We start from the raw sequence: 21442 nt of genomic DNA on the forward strand, positions 1-21442 counted from the left end.
GGAAAGTACTTCAGCATTTTTCTAATCACCTCATTTGCACAGAGGAGTAATCGCAGCTCTGGGAGGATGTGACCGCTAGCAGCTTTCGAGGTGAACTGCTGGGTGCGAATAGATTTGACACGCAAATATGTACTTCAGTTTGATCGTTTGCTTGATTGTTCAGGAATAATTTTCCTGTGACCTATTGCCGATGCTTGGAGAAAGATTAATATCTGTTGGAAGAAACGCTCAAAAAACCTCTCAAAGTTTTCTGCTTTCTCTTTTTAAAACAAAAAATCAAATGATATAGCTTTTGTTTGAATTATAAACTGAACTAAGGAGCTGAATGTTCGAATTTTGTCAGCCGAAATGAATGTTAATGTGTTGTTTAAACATGATAAAAAAAAGTTGCATATTGCACTTGAAACCTTTGTGAAGTCAGCTATAGTGTAATCATTCCTCCTCCTTTCCCTTTATTTACTGGCTCATAAATGTAAAGAAACTGAGAAGTAGGATTTTTCTTGAGTGAAAATAGAAGTGTCCATGCCATAAAGGAGTTGTGCAGTTTTGCTGTTGGAGTTAGTGCTCCAGTCAGCAGCTGGAAAGGTAAGATTTTTGTTTTATTTTCTGTTTTTGCTTGGGTTGATTGTAAGCCAGCAATACAAAATGGTTGCAGGCCAGTGATATAAAGTAATTTGCTGTTTTCTGTTGATTATAGTACTGCCGAGATATTTCTGTTGTAAGTTCTGGCAGAGCGTTGCTTCCAGCAAGCTTAGTTTCTTTTGTTTTCTGCCTGCGAGTTGTCATGGTAATCAGGCAGGCAGCTCACCAGTCCCTGAGGATGCTGATGTCAGTCTGCAGCAAGGAACCTCCGGAGAGCGCTTGGGGCTTTTGGGGTCTCCCCTGGGGACCTCTAGGAAACCTGGTTTTGATGGTTATGGTTGTTTGTTTCTTTGCTTTCCTTTTTAAAATTATTTATTATTATTATTATTATTATTACTATTATTATTATTATTTTTCCTGAGTAGCAAAGGAAAAATGCAGAAAGTTGCAGGTGGAGTCTGCTGGTTTTCAGCACTTGGGACAGTGCTGAAAAAGGCTGTAATTCACAGCTGGGCCTCGAGCTCCTAATGCTCAGCAAAGCTACGTGAAGCCTTGTTTTGAAAAAAGATAAGGGAAAGTGTGAGTATTCTGGAGAAATTAGACAAAACATAAGTAGTTGGGCACTGCCTTTAGGTGCAGAGATATGATGGCAACTTATTGTGCTGGTGTAGTGTACCTGGTTGTCCATTCATCAGCCGAGCAACACTGCCTTCTTAGTCTGTTAATACATTTATAGCTTGTTTGCAGTGATGAACATAAAATCTTTATGTGAATGACTATCACAGATCAGTTGGCAAATGACAGCTCTTTAATGTCTCTGTAATTTATTTGCTTGTGACTAGGAACATTCACCCCTCCCAACAAGTGTGATGCTGTCTGAGTACCAGTGTGATGTATGCAGTGACTTGCAGTAGTTGTAGTGATGTGTTTGAAGAAAGGGTGCTGTGTGTAGTTGTGGTTACCTCTTGTCTATGATGTTAAAGTGCTGTGACCTAAGCTTCATAGAAATTTACATTTCTCAGACAATAGAGGGCTCTTGCCCATTGCATGGAAAGCCTATCAAGATTTCAGCAAGGCCAAATAAGGAGGGGAGATGGAATATCTTTACTTCATGTGGATTGGTTAGACTAGTTTAGTTATGCCTAAGTTGTCTGGATTGTAGTCCTTGTGGTTAAACTGGTGTAGTGGATCTAACCTGTAAACTAAATGAAACATGCTAAGAAAAAAATATCCAAAAAACCAAATTGTTGTTCAAAACCTGTCAACTAATCAAGTGATTAGTTACATTTCTGTTGCAAATAGTTATTTTGTATTTAGTAACCACTGTATTTAGTAACTGATGTTTGTTACAAGACTGACTTTCTTGTAGTTGATATTGAATCTTATTCTATATAAATAGTGAAAAAAATGGGGCAAATAACATGGTCTCAAAACAATTTGAGTCTGCTCTTAGCATTATGGAAACAAAATGAAACCAAACCCCTGGGGACTGGCTTAAATGCAACAAAATATGTGAACATTGGTACAATGTATGTGAAATGGGTAGAACAGATTTAACGCACGTTTCCAACTGTTGGCTATAAATATTGAAAAGGCATGAAAAGGCAATTATATATACTTCAAATGGTGAGTAACATAAGTGCCTTTTATAATTCTGAACTGTGCGATCAGTGGGAGAGATCTTTTGTGGTGAAACCATTTTGTTTGCAGTTGGACACGCGACCAAAGATTGGATTTTTGACTACAGAACTTATACTTCTGTGTTAAGCATTTAATTGTCTGACTTCTGAGACTCTGGAAAGCAGAAAGGAAATTCACAGCACTACCCTGTAATTTCCTATGCTCATTAGTTTATGCACTGACTTTGACGAGATGGCAGGCTTTAATTTCCCATCCACCCTTTCCACATGTAACCTCATCATATAGGATGGTTATATTCCCGATTGACTTAATTTCTTTACTTAGCTAAAAGCTTTATGACCAGCAGGGTATGTTAAATCAATTGTACTAATTTTGAGCTGGGGTTAAAAGTCTGTTCCTGTGGGGTGGGTCGTTGAACCTTCCAACTCCATTTTATACATTTGAGCAGGTTCTGCTGGTTAAGATTGAAAACCAGCAACTGCTCAAATTATTATATGTGAATCTCTGAGGCATTACATGGAAGGAGAGGTTTATAACCCAGTTTTTTGTTAGGAAAAAAAAAAAAAAAGCATAAATGAAGGTGAATGAAATTTTCTTTCGAGAGGAACTTGTTTAAATAAAGTATTCACAACCCAAAGAAAATACATGTGAAAGAGAGGAAGGCTGAATTAAGTATCGCATTGAAGCACCTTGTTTCTCTACATTTGTTTTACCATGATTCTATAGTATTTCTCCAGCTTCTGAATTTTAGAAGTAATAATAATAATGCAACTGAAGGCTTTGCAGAAGTGTGCTTTGTTCTGAGCTGGGACAGTGCCCAGTTAAGACAGACCATGAAAATGGGAATTTTTCTCTTTCTTTAGTATGTTTTGGGAGTTGTTCCTGATGAGCTTCACATACGGGTGCTTCAGTTCCAGGTAGAATTTGCTTGTTTTTCCTGTTACCAATTGGGTTTAAAAATTCTTTTCCTAACTCAGAACAAATGTCCTTCCTCACAGTGTAGCTAATAATAACACTTTTTGTGTCAGCAAGCCTGAGCAAGATATATATACAGTGCCTATATTCCTTTCCCACCACATAGCCAAAACAGAGGAATTGAAGGCTTGTGCTCGGTTGTTGCCGTTCTGATAGAAGCTGGTTCTAAAGCTTAGTCATGCCTGGGTACTGAGGAGTAATGTTTTGTCACAGGTTTCCTGATATATGATGCATTCTAGTCAAGATAAATTCATACAGGTTGAAGATGGCAAAATTTTTCAGAACTCTGTCTTCCCAACAGGTTTAGCTAATGTTCTAGAATAACTATTTTAACATTTGATGTCTCTAAAAGACCCTTGCATTCCAAAGTTGCCTTTTGATCCCAGTCACCTGTTCTGAGCATGGATGAGAAGGTACCTGTTTTTAGATACTCTTCCATTCAGGTCCTCTTCTCATTGTCTCTGAGAGCTGTAGTTATGAGTTGGGGTGGGTAGGGGTACTCTGTGTCTTAAGTGGCACTTGGAAGTCCAGTATATGAAGAATTATCAGTTTTATTCTGTGTTCAGAGATAAATTATTAATCACTGTTAGTTCGCTTTGCTTTCCCCACAGTTCAGAATAAGATCTGTGTAGCTGCCAGTTGGATCACCTTATTCTGAAGAAATAAATCTTTTTTGAAAGCCACAAATTTCTTTATGTGTTATACAGTACTATGAATAACTTTCAGAAAAATGCTGTGATAGCTTACAGTGCAGTTAAAAAGAATAATTTAACTTACAGTAATGTGTTACTTAGGGTTGTGCCTGGCTTTCCACGTGGTGGACAGCTATTCCCTGAGTGTGAAGGTCCTGATGTGAGGGAGGCAAAGTCTGTACCACATAACAAAGACTTCATTTTAATCTTTTCTGCAAATGACTCCTGGTATGGCTCACTGATAACTACTCACAAACCTGGACATGCTTCTGCACAGCAACTATGAGAAAGTTTAATTTTTTTTTTCTGCTGTTGGGAAGCCAAAAGTAGAATACTTCATCTTCCTTTGTGTATGGGAGGGATTTTAGTATCAGCAATGCTGGATTTTTATGTTGTGGCGTAAGTCTGTTCAGTCTGTGGTTTTGCTTTTGCTTTTGACAGCTTAATGTTTGCGAAGCATGATCTCACTCTCAGGGTAACGTCTTACCATACCTTTGGGTTTGGCTGGAACAACCCATGTTGCTTCCTCTCTCCCTGCCTTCCCTTTTCCTGAGAAGCTGCTGGCTCCTGAGGGCAGGAAGCCTGTGTGTCTTTCTGAGCTGCTGGTGGTGAGCGTGACATGACTGTTGGAACCCACTTGTGTGCACAGACCTGCTGGGAAGGAGGAGCCTCTTTTGTGGCACAGACACTTCTGGTTGAGCCTGATGAGTGGCTGCGCTAATCCAGTCTGTTTCTTTTGGCAATACTGGCACTGCTTTGGCCTTGGAGTTGGTACAGGCAGCTAGGCAGCTGGGTGCTGAATTGAATGCTAGAGGGGCAGAAAAAATAAATGCTTGGAATAGGTACCTGAATGACTGAAAGTCAGGTGCTTTCAGGTGCAGGATGCAGGGAAAAAAATAGGAAAGGATCCTACAGCTACAAAGAAAGAGAAGGAATATGCAATGTTGGTTTCAATTATAGCTTAATTCTTCAGTCTCTCCTTAGTATATGACCTGAGGTGTGTATGGGGGAGACATTATAACACTCACTTAGAAAGAAATTTTCAGTTTCAAGCTGACTGTCATCTGTATTGAAACTACCAGCGCTCACTCCATGCTAGCTGTTATGGTGTGCATAAGCCAGCAGAAGTATGCCAGGCTCCACCTTCGTCTTCCCTACAGCACCCTGCCACTCTGCTGAACTCCTTCACAGCAACATCTCAAGCGGAGCAGTGCTGAGCCAGACAGGTGGCAGGGCTGGGAGCTCCCATTTTCACAACACTGAAACTGCTTGGCTGGGGCACTGCCTGGGCCTGGAGCTGTGAGCGGGGTGCAGCCACCTGTCCTCAAGCAGACGCCTCTGCTCTCTGTCTGTGTCTTCTGTTGTTTGCTCCTTGCTGCCTCAGTCTGAGTGATGAGTTGATGTGGCAAGGGCCAGTCACTTGGAAACAGTCTTAGCATCAGTGGGCTGATAGTTTTGAACTCGAGGTGGCTATCAGGTGCTTTGAGAGCTGCTATGGAGCAGTTTTGCCTCTTGACTGTAGGTATAGTTGAGTTAGGCTGGTAGTTTAATGCCTTAATGCAAAGCAGGGCTGAAACCAGCAAGAGTTAAAAATATATAGGGTGGTATGCTTTTTTGAGCCACTACTGGTGAATTTTGAGGTGTATATGTCACTTCACTGAAAGCTAGAGTGAATTTTAGCCCAGTCAGAAAGTTAACACAAGCTGGCTAACACCACTGAAACGAATTAAGAAATATCAGTGAATTAAATTTCAGTCTGCTCCACATACAGCAACAAAGCATACAACTTTGGCCGTACTGCAGGTTGAAGTACAGGTTAGTTTTATGTCTTTTAGCCTGATTCTTCATTTAAATCAGAAAAATCTCTTAAAATGCTGCCAGTTTGTTCTCTGCCTTAACATAATCTCTGCTTTTAGAGTTTCCGTTGACGTTTTTTTTTCTAACCATTGTCAAGACTTTTATGTAGACTGTAATTCTTGTAGTAAGATATGCTCAATCTCTGTGTTGCTGTTGCAGTCATCTTTTTCCTATGGATGAAGTTAGGAAGCAGAAAGATGTTGGATCCTCAGTGGTTTGTAGCAGAGTGTTTAACCCTTGCAAAAGTTACAGCAAGCATAGAACTTTATAAGCTGTTATAAAGTATTGGTTACTTTTTAAAATAAGAGGAGGAACTGTGTGAAGAATTGCAGTCTCAGAACTTTTGATGGCTCAGGCTGCCACCGTGTGGTAATTTAAGTACATCTACTGCAGGAGCAGAAAGTACATCACTCAGCATATATGTAATTTAACTGCTTCATTGAAGGTTTTACTCAATGATTCTGCATAAATTTAAAGACATGTTGTGTCCTTGAAACAAAATCCTTTTCCTAAGAACTCTGAGTCTTCAGCTTGCTGCTGGTTTGTCTATGCTGTCAGAACTGTAAACGTTCAGCCTAAGTTAATATGTGTGAAGGTGAGGGGACTTTGGAGAAAGGAGGGGATGGCAGGTGGGTAAGATGGCTGTTATTTTGCCACTGCTTCAAGCATTCTGACTCCACTTGGGATTTGGCAAGACTTGTTACAAATGTTTCTGAGGAATTCTTTAATTCCATTAACTGACTTGTAACTAAGAAGTTCAAATAACAATTAAACACCCGTGTTTGCTAAGTAAGTGAAGCACAGCTTTCCAGAGATAGAAAATAGAAAATGAAGGTGACAAGCTGTGATAACTTTTCAATATGCTGATTATTTTCAAATAGCTTTCCTTCTTGTTGATGCTGTGGACTAAATGGGAGAGTAGAGTAGCTACTGTTCATGAATGAAAAAAGTCAGTGCTTTTGGCTGGCTTTGCTGTGGGTTTCTTGTTTGTTTTTATCGTGCACAGTTATGGGGAATTTAGTGACTGGATTGATGCTGGAATTAGTTACTCAAATTTCGGTGCTCCACTCGTGGTACTAGAGGGAGCTGTTCACTGATGAACACCCTCTGGAGAGAGACTGCAGCACTTGTCAGGACCAGCTGATCCGGCACTGCTGCACATCAGCTGCAGTGTGATAATGCCAGTGTGCTTTGACAAGAAAGCAAAATGTCTGTGGTCCCTTCTGACTGCGTGCTTCCACTTGAGATCTGTCGATTCACTTAAGTCAGAGTCTCTAGTAGTTCTCCAGTTAGTCTATGAATCACTCCCTGCATGTTAAACCCATGCCACTCAAGGGCACAGTGCCAGTCCTAATGGCAAAGGGTTAGAAGAATTCCTATGCCTGCCTGTTGCTGCTGAAAATGACAGACAATTCAGAATTAAAGCCTTCTGACTAGGATCTTGCCCATGGCGATGGGTGATGTGGAGATGTGTGATCTCCTCTCAGCTCCCCACAGTGAGTGAATGCCCCAAAGAACCTCTGCTTACCCCAAAGTCTCAAGTGAGCAGCAGATGTGAACTTTTACATCCTTTCATTAGTACAAAAAGAAAAAAATACCAACAAACTGTGACTGCTATATTTTCTTCTTAATGCTGTATGAGCAAGGTCTCTCCTTTCCAGCCCAAACGTAGTGATTTTTGTCCTTGATGCATCATCTGCTCTTCACAGGAGGAGAGCTCTGGATGAATTATAAAAGCAGTATTTTAACAGCTTGTACCAAATTTACAATCCTAATTGTGTTTTCATTATTTTTGTAGGATTTGGAGATTGTGTATTCATATTTACATGGAATGGAAGCCTTGTCTAATCTGAGAGAACATCAACTAAGGTATGATGCTTTATTAATACTACTGTTTGTGTGGGGAGAAAAGGGTTACACCATTGTTAAAAAGATCTGCATTTCTTACAAACACGACAGTCTTCTATTAAAAGTATTTTTCATATAAAGCATGGAAATAACATCTTAAGTGCCACTTACATTTGACCTCACATCAAAAAAAGACCAAGAAGTTTGTTGCTGAAGAGTTGTTGAGGTCAACATTTTTATTATGCGTATGTTTTATTAAAACTGAATTTTATGCTTTATATGAAGGAGTTCATAAATTTTATCACTTTCTTTTTACACAAGTTTTGAACTTGTGTAGGAAGAGGTATCATCAAAGTTAAATGTTATCAAGAAAGTTATAGTGTTTCTTCTGGGGGACGTTTTCATCTAATTTTAGACTTGTCTATGTTTTGAACTCTTCTGTCTGAAACTGCTTCAATCCTGGGTATGAGTCCAGCGCTGAATGCATTCAGAAAGGCCAATTAGAAATCATTTTGAACTGCTTCTGAGCATGGAGTGTTGTGCTACTCCCGCTTCTCTGCTCTCCACTGAATAATAATAAAAAGGCCTACTGAAATCCATTATGTACTTCAGTCTCTAAATCTTATGTTGTCTTAAGTGTCTGGACAGTGAACAATTTGGTCTGGAGACTTGCATTCTACTTAGGGTGTTTTTCTTATTTATTTATTTATTTATTTATTTTTATGGACTTGCTGCTGTGGTTATCCTTGTTTCTTAATGAGATTTCATTATGGAAAATTAGCAATAGAGAAACAAATAGGAGAGAGGTGTAATAGTCCAGAAGGGTGCAAGGGGAGAGGTACTGCAGAGTAAAGAGGCTGCTCTTCTCCCTGCAATGGAAGGAGTAGAAACGGGCTGAAGAAGAGTGGAATTTGCTTTGGTTTGCTTGTTACCAGAAAACTGTATTTTTCTGCTGCTCTGTGAATGGTTCTTGCACTTTTTCTCTATTTCACATGCAGATGACACTCAATTTAGAGCATAATCTTCATTGTTACTTATTTAAAAGGAAGTGTATAACAATCTTTGTTTTCATTGAGGATTAAATGTAAAGTTGTGTACTTTACTGTAATGTATTACATGAATGCATGTCATTATGGCAAATGCAGCAATGTTATTTAGAAATTAGAAGTTTGATTAAAAAAAGTATAAAGATATTGCTTTCTTTGGCCCTAAAATATTCTTCTAGGAAAAGCTATTAAACTCTCAAGAAAGGAAGTGAAGACTTGAAGTTATATGCCATAATTGAAGTAACAGGTTCTTTTAAATATGTGATTAGTTTAATTTCATTATTTCTAAAATAATTAAGGTATTAAAATAACATATATTAATGCACTATTAAAATAAATGAGTAGAGTATACATGACTGTTGCATACCATACCTTGCATTCAAGAGGTTTTACATATATTTATTCCATTTTTTGTCTTAAGAAATTCTTCTTGTGGGTGTTATTGTTTATCTACTTAAATGCTCCTTTTGGTTTACATTATGGGCATGTTTTTCTTGCTTTTCCTTTTTAAACTTTCAGGTTGGAAGTAGATGCTTTACACACAGTGTACAGGTTCCAGTTTTGAACAAAAGTCAGTACATAGTACAAACCATTCCTGTAGTGCAATAATCACAAAAGCAGATTATTTGGGTTCTGTTTCAGTTTGTGCTTGCTTTTGTGCTGAACTTACCAACATTTGCCACACCTGAAGATGCTGAAATGCAACTATGAACTGATTAATGTTGTTATAATTTCTGGTTTCCTTCTTCATCACTCTGTCAGAGTCTGAATTCCCAACCCAGTGTTCTGTAATTGTGAGAAAATAGAAGTGGGATTTTCTTTCTCCCAATCTGCATTTTGTAATGTGAATGTTGATTTCAAAATAGATGTGTAATTACTTCTACTTTGGAAGCGTTCCACAATCACATTCAGTAAAGTTTTTTTGTGTTTTGCTATTATATGCAAGTCTTTAGAACATCAAGTTTTGGAGACGAGGAGTTGAAGTGATGTTAACTTGTTTATAGAGATCAAAGTGTTCACATATGGTTACATGGTGTGTTGATTTATGCTTTTTGGCTTCCTGTGCTGAATGAGGTTCTTGCTTAGGAATGTGTGGAACTTGAGCTAGCTCTCCCAGCACAGTACATTCCTAGAAGAGAGCTTCTGTTTATAGTTCCATACATGGCAAAGGCTGGAATCTCTGCAGATGTGGGACAAAAAGCTTTTATAGCATCTTTTATGATGCGGCATTTATTGCAGCTGTGGAATACTACAGAAACTCGAGGTACGTTAGAACATCAGTATTAAATATAGCCTTTAGTAGTGAATAGCTTACTTATAGTTTTCTGATGATCTCATCTTGGGTTTATTAAGTATGTTCAGGAGTTGGACTAGAACGGATTCAAGTGAAAATTAAACAAGATCGAAGTACATTTTAAAAATATCTGAGGATATAGTCTAGGTTTTGATATTCTGCAACTAGCTTCTAATTATTTCAGTTTAGCACAAGAATTTAAGCACTTGTCTACCTTCTGCATTGCCATCATAATAATTGTACCAAAGGACTGTGAAACTCAGAGACCCAGCCATGAGCTTGCGTGACTATGTCAAGAATGTACTTCCTTTCCTTCAAATTCATATGGGAACAAAACTTGATAGTTAAAAGGATTCTGTTTCCTGTCACTCCTACTCTTGAATGGCCTGTTGCCCACAGTCTTTTCAGACCAGTAGTTAGCATGTTCCTTAAGCAGCATTTTCATTTTAAAATCTGATACCTAGTAATAATTTTCCATTTATTTTCTTCTGATATCTCATCACCACTAACCTCACATCTGTTCTTAAAGTCCCTCTCAAAGCAGAGGACCCAAGAGAGAAAATGATGAACCTAGTGGTGGAAGCAGACAGTAGGGTTTCAGCAAGACTTAATTCTGGGGTGGGAACTGGTGTTTGAAAAAGAGGAAGCCCTGTGGTTTAGAGGCTTCTTGCTGTGCAAGGAAGACAAAAGTTATTTCCTTTAGCAGAAATGTGTATACAGTACACAAGATGTGCAAACAATTTATGCACTGTTTATAAATAAGTAAAGTTATCAAAGATCTCTGGGTGAAGGGTCACAATAACAAAACTCAGATTTTGAGCAAACTGAATTAAGTTCCCAGTTCTTCTCTATGAAAAGTTTGAATGTCGCGGTACTTCTATAAGTCTGCCATTTATGGATAGAAAAATCATTGTTTCTTACTGAGCAGATCTAATGAGTAAAATCTTGAAAGATGTGAGGGTGAAGGTAACTTTCAGTAATTAGTTGGCTATTGAAATGAAGAAATTAAAAAGTTATCAGAAATGATAATAAGGAGTTTTCAAATGTCACACCAAATCCAGAACAACTCTTCAGAGCCTCAGATCAACTTCTTGCCTGAACATGAAGCCATGAGCTGTGCGTAGTAGCTGGCCATTGATACGCTGAGGTTCTTAGGGAATAAGAATTTCTTTACTAAATCTAAATATAGTTCCTCATTTGAATATTCACATGAGCCTCTTAAGCAAATCTCTATATGATGATCTGTCAAATCGTCTGGGTGTTTGTAGTTTGATTCAGTGCCCAGGATGTTGAAGGGAGGTGGTGGGTTTTATTTCCTTCCCACCTGCAGTGATTTGCTGAACCCATTTCTGTCAGACAATAGACAGAAATGTTCATTTCCATCTCGCCCCCCTCCACTAAGTTAACACTGTATTTCCTAATATAAGTTTAAGTCCTGTTATGCTTGCTGCCTGTTACACATTCACTCTGCCTGACAAATGTGGTAGAAGTGTTTTAATCCTCCTTTCTAGACAGGATTTTACTGCAGGAAATTCTCTTCATATTGAGCCTGTTGGGATTTCAGCATTAAAACCTCCTGGTAATTTTTAAATTAAGTTGCTGAATTCCTGCAAAAATGAGAGGCAGCGATTTACCATGCAGTATAAATTCTCTTTTTATCTCCTGGACAGTGATGAGAAATGTGATTTTCAGTTAAAAATAGCAAAACAGACAAAAACTCAGCACAACAAAAACAAAACAAAATACAAACAACAACAACAAAAACACCAAACAATTTTTATATCAATGTATCTGTGAGTGTTAGGCATTGTAAGTTTTTCCCAACTACTAGAATTCAGAATTGTTTCTTCATAAAGCAACTTACTTTTATCAAATAACTTACAGAATGAGATCACCACCATTTTACAAATGGCAGCAATTACGTGTTATGTCCTAAGTCAGATCTGATCTTGGATAAGCTAATAACTTTAATGCATAGAACTATTAACAACTTACTTTCCTAGATTAAAAATCGGTTTAGCTTTAAATAGATGGTTAGCTTCTGTAAGGGCTGGAGGCAAATGTGAAAATGCTGACTAATTTCAGAAAGTGAAGTCCTGTGATGCTGATATAAATCGTAATTAAAAATGACTTGTTTCTCTTTCAGACTGATGTGTGAAACTGTTCGATATGAAAGGCATGAAGCAAATGAAGTTCTGTACTAGTAAGTATTTTTTCCTCCTTTCATATGATATTAGTTCTAATTATATTCTATATAATTACAATATATTATGTTATATTCCGTTAACATTCTACATTAGTTCATTCTAGAGTATGTTAAGGACAGTGTTTAATGCCAATTCTCTCAACCAGGGTAGAGTCTGTAAACATAAATAGGCCACTTCATTTTGATCAGTCAGTTTAGAATACTGACCCTTGCTTGGTGAAATACATTACATTAATTTTTGTAACCAGTGAGGTTATATAGAATTAAGGGATATGGGATGTCATTTGGTTTCACATCAGTTTTGTTGTAGTAGTAGTGACTAGCTTCTTGTGCCAGAGATGCCAAATCAATAAATCTAACATGGTTTATAATTAGCAGTGATGTGATCTAAATGTCATATCGGATTTACAATATATATCTGGGAGCAGCAGTTTCTTTATTTACACAAGCAGCTTACTGAAACAATAATTTTATCATATTATGACTCAGTGTAGCTAATCTAGGCTGTAAATGAAGATTTGCTGGGTTGTCTGATATCTTTGGAACGTTTGTGCATGCAAAGAAATGTACCTGTGTGCCTTCTTTTATGCATGTATATTTTTTCCTACATTGACCACTGTGAAGTGAAGTTGATTGAGCAAGTTTTAATGCTGAGCTGTAGCTGTTTTGCAAGGTTGAATTAATGTCAACTGAGACACATTAATTGGTTATGTATGGAAAATGCTCAAGGTCACAATCCACTGGTTGGTAAATTATTCTGTGATCAGACCAATATAATCTTTGTAGTTAATTTTACAAATTAATTTGGTGGAGACCATTGTACTGGTTGCTTTGTCCTTGTATAGGCAGTAGGGTTTTGTGTCTGTTAAGTGTTGTGAAGTGTTTAGACTCAGTGTCTTGGTTAATTCTAACTGTTGGTTTAAATTTGAATATGTCATTAATCAGGGCTGCTACTTACATTAAAGCAGGCAAAGGTAACAAGAAAATATAGGCCTAAGAAAATATAATCTGCTAACAGAAAACCATGAAATCTGGGATAGCGTGAAGTGCTTTTTGCCATTCTTTTGCACTGATGTACCTTGTCACTGTTTTGGTGTGACTTCATCACTTTCTTTTTTTTTGGCTTGTCATTCCTATTTACTCACTTGTTGACATTTGTTTCCCCATGATTTATTCAGTGGATTTAATTGGCAGTGTTGCGGTTTCTGGGTATAGATGCTAATGCAAGCATGCTTACTCTCTAGCATTTCACATCACTGTTTTTTTTTGTTTGTTTAATTGTCTAAACCTGATAGATAAGACTGAAAGATTTTATCAAAATTCTTCAATGTTTTGAAGTTGTAAGTGTATGTGCATATGACTAGTGTCATCTGAGTTGTTCTGTGTTTTATTTTAAAGGGCAATTTGAGATCTATTTAGTGGGTAAAATAACTTGGAACTTGCAATCAAGTTTCAATATATATTTTCTTAGCATAATAAATGTGGAGGAATAAGTTTTCACTTCATAAATTCAACGTGCATTCAGGGAGATGCATTTTTCTAAGCAGAACTCCAATTTTACAATGTACATGTTTTGTAGTATTCTTGGAGTACTGCAGGAGATGAGCAATATGATATGGTAGGTGTTAGAGTCAGTGTGCTTTGTTATAAGCTCTAGGAAATGGACTTGGAGCACACAAGCTGATCATTTGCATTGAACAGGCTGGAACTCTTTACTCAGAGTTCTTATTTTGGTCATGAAAGCTAAGTTTGTTGTCTTTGCTTTCCTTGATTAAATTTGAAATCTGATAGCTTTTTATTTTTCCCCAGCAATGATTTGCATTAAAATTTGAAGTTGGGTGCTAATCTTCTGCATTCACTAGAAAAATCTATTAAAATAGCTGCAATTGTTGCAGCTGTTAATTGACCTGTGTGTGTGACCTCCCTGAGGCACAACTTAACGTCTCAGTGAGAAGAAGCTAAAGCCTTATCCCGAAGTGCATTGAAACTAATACTGTTGCTCTGCTTATCTGATCATATTTCATTCATTGTTGAAATTTTGTTTGTGTTGTCAGCTGCATTTGTAGAAAGGTAAATTTGGCAATATGGTGAATTACATATATGCAATGCTGAAAATAATTATCCACATTCAGTATAAATACCGTTAACTTTTTAATCTCTTTTTTTCCCTCTCTTTTTTAAATGGCCAAAGGGATTAAACAAAGCACATTGTTTAAAATTGGCTTATCTGCATTTACTTTACTATCAGTGGGAGTGCACGGTAGTGACAAATTCTCAAACCCTACGGCCATATCACTGTTTAAATGGAAACTGGGTTATTAAAAGTGGCAGTTCAGCTCGAGTTATTCTCCATTTGCCAGTCATTCTGCTACTTTCATTTGATTGGAAGTTAACGATAAAAGGACTTAAAACATTCCAGGCAAAATTTCAGAATTGAGATTTTACTTGACACACATGCCTGGCTTTCTTACCTGCTTTCTTTATGCAAACCTACTTAAAGATCCATTTAAAAGAATATTCAGTTTGGCCGGCTCACGCATTATATGTAGTTAGAAGAAAAATGTTGTTTCAAAACTGTAAAGCAGTCACTCCTGTCATTTCCTTAAGTAGGATTCTAATTAATATTGTGGTTGAAAACCAGGTTTTTAGCAGATTTATAGTTAGTGCTTATACTTCTTGACAGTTAAACACATTTTTGGGGGGTTAAAATTGAAATGTTTGCTATGCTGGTAGAGAGGAATCTTCAGCAATAAGTGTTTTGTGTGTAAGCTTTCAATGAATATGCTTCTAGTAGGATAACCACTGTTTTTTTTTTTCTCTTGTGTTCATCATACAGTGTCTGGATTTGGTTTTCAGTTGTGCTGATCAATATTTCTGTATGTATTTGGCAGTATCTCATTTGCTTGAGCATTGTCACAAGTCCTACATGACAACTGTCTTGTTCCTGCAATTTAGTGCTATAATTAAAAATCATGACCATTTGAAATACAGCTTGTAATAAGCTGCTGTTTTAGATGGAACAAAATCATTGCCATACCTAAAGATGTGTTTTGAAATTGTGCAAAATTTTCTAGAACATATTGCAGGAGGACTAGACTGATTGCATGAATGCCATAGCATAGATACTCTTTATCTAGATGAGTGGTGTTTGACATACTCCTTCTGTAAGATAGACTTGTATGTCTTTAAGCTTCACTTATTTTCTTCCTTAAAGATATCTGATGGGGAAAAAAAAGAAACATTTAAGTTTTGATTATCTGAAGTCACCCAGTAATAAACGCTCCATGTATCTGAATTGCCATGCTGTAGCACAGCATGTTTTTATGCTCTTAGCAGTGACCGGTGAGCACCTGCTAGAGCTTCCTCAGCACAGCTCAGGCACGGCACACACACACACAGGGGAGAACTTTGAACACAGTCTGTAAAGTGTCTAGGTATGCTTTAGACAAACTGCTAACATGCAGTTTTCTTTGCAACTGTAGGTCTATGTAATTATGACACCAATGCTCTGTTCAGGGTCATATGAGGAATGTATCTGTGGGGATTCTCTAGGTTTCCCAGTCTTCCAGTTCTACAGAAAAACTGATGATGAGCCAAAAAATGCCAAAGTGACTGTATAACTCTGCAGAGCCAAACTTAATTGTGCAATAAAGTATGGAAGAATGAGCTGAAAGCTTCTTCTTTAATTACTGATACATGATCTTTAATTAGAACAGCTCGGTGGAGACCGCCACCTCTCTGAAATTGATGACACATATTTTTGTGTTAGAGAGGTGTGCTTGCATGTTCTATACATGATCTTATTAGTGCCAGTGATCGATGTTAGTCTGTTGGCTTTGCATAGTCAGTATTTGCGTTAATGTTTGACCTAGTTTTTGAGCCTTCATTAAGACTAAACAAAGGTTTTTGAAGAGACTTCAATTTTTAGCTTCCATGCTGTATGTTTTACTAAAGGCTATTGAGTTTTTGCTTTTGCTGAACTTTTTAGATTAAGAACCTTGAGGTGGGTGGCTATTTATTTATTTATTAATATTGCAAACAGAAAATTCAAAAGAAGGATTGTCTGGCTAGAATGACCATGAAATGTTCTGGATACAAGATCATACTATTTTACTAATACTGCCATCATTTTCCTTCTGATTTACGAGACTGTAATTTTTTTGTACTGCGTTTGTCTTCTCTGGTATCAAGGGCTAATTTACTATACGAGTTTGACATCAAGACTGCAATGTCATTATGGGATATACCTCTTAATGTCATTAAGTATATATAAAATAATGTGACAGATAACTCCTTGGCTAGCTTATTAAGGAAGATTGTAGACAGTGCTGACAATGAGTAAATGATTTTCTGATCATCTTGTTTATTGCAATGAAAAAGTGCTAGTGGGGAGGCCCTATGGGCAAGGAGATGTTCTCTCAGGTAGACTGTTAAACTTGAAGATGTTTGATGTCCCAAACCACTCCATGGCCAATGTCTAATTGCAGCAGCAGTTATTAAACAAATGATTCTGTGCATATAGCTTTTAGCGTACAGCTGATAGTCCAAATGAACAAAGAGAAACAGACAGAGTAATCTGTAGAAACAATATCCTATGGAGCATAAGCCTGCAGAACAATGTACTTCCTAATTTCTTCTTATGTAGCACTTAAATGCCTGAAGAAGGTCCCAGATCTGACAAGTCAAATTTCCTTTGTTCCTGAAGTGGGTACTTGGGAGTATGAGCAGTATCTCTTCTGAATTACTGTGTTTACATTCTGAAACACATTCAGCTTTCATACCGAGTATGAAATCATAAAAATATGATCTGCTAGTTACATCTTGGTTTGAGATATCATTTCTTCTACCAAAATAACTGCACAAATCATATCTGTAGGAGTACTGCCAAATACTGTTTAAATACAAGTCCTGAATCTTCTATTGGTTTAAATTTTAATAATCCATAAAGAGAATAATTCAAAGTAGATCTTCCACATCAAGGCAATGATCTTATCAGTTTCATGGTGTTTTTGTGTGCTTTTTGTTTGTTTTTGTTTGTTTTTCTTGTGAAGAAAAAGACAGAAGCATACTTTTGAATTAGAAAGTATTTTTGGATACTGCTGTTTGATTTAGTGGTCCTTTCTGGTGTTGCTGGATCCTGGATTGAATATCTGGTGTTGAAGGGAGAACACATGTTCCGGTGCTCAGGATAAGGATGTGCTGTAAAAAGAATAAAAGTGGTAATTGTATGGAATTAGTTTCCATGCTTGCTTCCACTGAAACCTGCTTAACTGTTCTTGCTGTTTTAAATGGGTTAGCTGAGGAATGTGATGTAGTCAAAGCAGCAAAGACTTCTGTTTACCACGTGCTTTCATGTCCAGATGCTGAACATTATTACTGAAGTTGTCTGTTTTGATGAAATTGATGTTTGACAGTAGTCACCACTAAAGACCTATACATTTATGTGACATTCATGGTCCTAGTGAAACCATGTATGCAAGCAGGCATAAACTGAATACTGTCTGTTACGGAGCTTCTAGTGTGCTACATTGCAACTTGAGAAGAACGAAATGGATTGCTATGGCCCTAAAATTTTGTTATTACTAAATAAAATTTTAAAAAGTCACATATCAGGTTTTGTTAGGGTAGTGTAGGATTTACTAGAGAGTGTGGCTATTGGTATTTATTGGGTCTTTCAGCAGGTTGAGTTGATTATTCATTTTACATGAATACTTTGGAATGTTTTTCAGTATATTGTTATCAGAAAATCTGAAAGTTAACATTGGAAGAACTCCTTAGAATAATGTCTTTTAGAATCACCACGTGTGGAGCATGTACTTTATGTGCAAACCTTTTTTGTTATATATATCCTGTTAGTGTTGATTCAGGTTTGTAGTTTCAGACCTGGTCTACAAGTGGTACAGATTGTTTTTAATAGAAATACATACGATGAGGAAAAAAACTTCATTGTTGAGTAGTTAGTTGTGAGTCTGGGAAATAAGCTGCAGTTTCCAGTGGAATAAGTAGATGATAGCATGAAGAACTTGTAACAAGTGCTAGACTACACATTTTTTAGAGATTAACACTTGGGTGCATTATAAGCACCTCTTAATCTTGGAGTACCTCTGTCTCAAGCAACAGTCGTATGCTAGAAATGTGAAGACAAAGTCTTAAAATACTTTCCTACCTCACCAGTGGAGTGACAGCATTCTGAGGCCTTCAAAGACCTCAATAATTGTGTACTTGAACTGTTCAAACAGAACATTTTGAGTAACAACTATGAATTTACAGTATCTGTCACTTTGATAGTTGGAAAGTGCTGCTTGACTTCAGACTGTAGTTGCATGAAAAGGAATATGTCAAGGAAGCTGAGGAGGGAAATGTAATGGAAAGATATTACAAACTATTCTCTGGATTTCCTTTTCTAGCTCCCGAATTCCTGTAAATAACGCCCCTTTTCATTCTGGGAAATTAAATATAGATTCCTCAGGAAATCCTCTACTCTTTAGCCTCTAAGGATGAATCCTCAGCGTCTAAGGGTTGTGATATAAGGGCTGTGATATTAGAGTTGATTTTAAAGTAGCTTGATTTAAATTTTCTACAACTAACTTAAGTAGAGAATAGGAATGAACTCTTCATATTGGAAACTTTTTTGTTACTGACTTTGTTTTGCACCATTTTCAGGTTACTTCTAGAATTTGAATATTTCAAAAACTGTATTGGTATGTCATAGAATTTAAAATCGTAGAATCATAGAACTGGTCATGTTGAAAAAGACCTTCAGGATCATCAAGTCTAACCATGACCTAACCATACTACCCTAACTTCAACAACCCTATGCTAAATCGTGTCCCTCATCACCGTGTTTCCTGATATCCAACCTAAACTTATTCTGGTGCAACTTGAGGTCATTTCCCCTTATCCTATCATCAGTGAGAAGAGACCTCACTGTAAGAAGAGAGCTCTCACTGTAAGCACGTTTCAGATATTGGAAGAGAGCAATAAATTCTCCTTCTCAGCCTCCTTTTCCCCAGACTAAACAGCCCCAGTTCCTTCAGTCACTCCTCATAGGGCATATTCTCCAAGCCCTTCACAAGCCTTATTGTCCTTCTCTGGACCTGCTCCAGCACCTCCATGTCCTTTCTGAAACAAGGTGCCCAAAACTGAACACAGTACTCATGGTGAGGCCTCACCAGTGCCATCTACGGGGGCAGGATGACTTCCCTAGTCCTGCTAGCTACATCATTCCTGATACAAGCCAGGATGCTTGGATTGGTCTTCTAGGCCACCTGGGCGCACTGCTGGTTCAACTGTCATCAGCCAAGTGTCTATCAGTACACCAAGGTCCTTTTCCGTCAGGGAGCTTTCCAGCCATTCCTCCCCAAGCCTGTAGGGTTGCCTGGGGTTGTTGTGACAAAAATGCAGGATCCAACACTTGGCCCTATTGAAATGCATACATTTTACATTGGCCCACTGATCCAGTGTATCCAAGTTCCTCTGTAGTGCTTTTCTCCCCTCAGGCAGATCAGCACTTCCTCCCAAGTTGGTGTGGTCTGCAAACTTAGTGAGCATGCACTCAACCTCCTTTTCAAGATTGTTTGTAAAGATGTTGAATAGAAGTGGCCCCAGTACCGGGCCCTGGAGGACACTACTCATGTCTGGTGAACCACCACTCATGATCTTTGAGGTTCTCAAACTTTACTGTAAAAATAGTTAGCAAAGTACAGATGAAGCAAAAGGAAAACAAAGCCAGTCAGGTAATAAAAATTAAACTTTAACAATCTTGTTCCTTTCAGCTGTCTATAAAGAGATCCCATCAGAGGTTTTTTGCTGTTGTTCTGTCAGTCTATGCATTTATACTTAGTTATGCTGCCAGTTTTTAGGAAAAGGAGATGAAAAATCCCACCAGCAACAATTTCAGCAATAATATAAACACTGCAGTGTGAGCAGGAAAATTGTCATTGAAATCCTCACAGTTGCATCCCTGCATCTTGGGAAATCAGTCTGATGAATCAGTCTAACAGCCATTGCTGAAAATGACTATTTTTTCAGTGGCTTTCAACCATGCTAATTATTGTAGATTGTTAGTATTTAGAATATCCATTTTAAAATGGCAACACCATAGCCGACTTCTTGAGCAGCAGTGCTAGCCATGTATCTGCCAACTTAGAACTTATGTGTGTTTGAAGGTGTGATTTAACTAAGGTGCATATTTATGCTTTTGAGAATGGCTGTCTCTTCAGAGTGGTGGTTTTCTCAGCATTAATCTGGTCATTGATGTGCAATATTGTTTTTTTTGGATTGATGTGTTTGATGGCAGGACATGTGAATTCAGGAACAGAGCACTGCCTTCCAGAGAGTTTTCATGCCCATTTTTCTTTCTTCCTTTTTTTTTTTTTTTTTTTTTTTTTTCTTTTTTTTTTTTAAATAAATAAATTAATTGGTTGGCTGTGAATTGATATGGAACAAGGAACTGCTACATTGGAGACAATTATCTTTTATGACTTGCTATGATACTTGCATACTTTGCAGAATTAGATAATTAGCAGAATTTACATTGCAGTTCATCACTGAATTTCACATTTAACTTCTTTTAGGAGTGGTTCACAGAAGTTGTCACCTGACATGTTTTACCTGCTTACTGTTGACTGGCCTGTGGAACAGGCTTTGAATGTTTTGACAAATCTTGTGCATCAAATGAATGAATACAACTTATGGTACTTATAGACAAACCCAATGTGGAATATGTAGTTTTATTCCTAGGAAGGTTCATGAATGGTGTGCACAAGGTGAGTAGAGGAGCACTGGTGTAGCTTCAGTTGCCAAAATCTTTCAAGTTTGAATATGCCTGCAGTCATTTCTTGTATCATAGAGCTGTATGAGATAGTTTTCTCTAGTGAGCTAATGCATGCTTGAATTTTCAACATCAACAATAACAGCTTCATATTAGAAATAATAATAATAATTAAAAAAAATCTACCTCCAGCATTTGCTTAATGTGCTCAAATTCTTGTATTTAGATTAACTTCTGGGTATACCCTTAACACAAAGTTGGAGGTTATCAAGAGTGGTGAGGGTACATGGGTTATGTTGGTGATGTTAGCTGTCATAGAAGCTAAACTCTCTAAGCCATGATTACCTGCACACTTGAATATCATAATGTCATTGGCCAGTCTATAACTGCAGTAGCATTAAACTGAATCTTGGTTACAAGATATCAGCAGAATTCAGCTATATCTAAAGCAAGCAAGCATAGGTGAAAAGTGTAGAGCAAGAAAGAGGAGATGAGTTTAACTCCAGTTAATAGTGACAGCTATTTCAC

At 37.4% G+C, this 21442-nt stretch overlaps 1 protein-coding gene across 6 annotated transcripts in view; it reads left to right on the forward strand.

Moving 5' to 3' along the window:
- The window catches only part of RAPGEF2 (Rap guanine nucleotide exchange factor 2), a 162103-nt gene that overhangs the window by 41219 nt on the left and 99442 nt on the right, over positions 1–21442 (forward strand). For all 6 annotated transcript variants that reach the window (XM_032443993.2, XM_032443995.2, XM_032443997.2 and 3 more), the window contains exons 2-3: positions 7546–7616; positions 12082–12138. In XM_032443993.2, coding sequence (XP_032299884.1) covers positions 7546–7616; positions 12082–12138 — 128 coding nt within the window. The remainder of the gene's footprint in view (positions 1–7545; positions 7617–12081; positions 12139–21442) is intronic.

The sequence above is a fragment of the Coturnix japonica genome, chromosome 4 (genome assembly GCF_054131305.1).
Source record: "Coturnix japonica strain WE chromosome 4, WE-NBRP24, whole genome shotgun sequence".
NCBI lineage: Eukaryota > Metazoa > Chordata > Aves > Galliformes > Phasianidae > Coturnix > Coturnix japonica.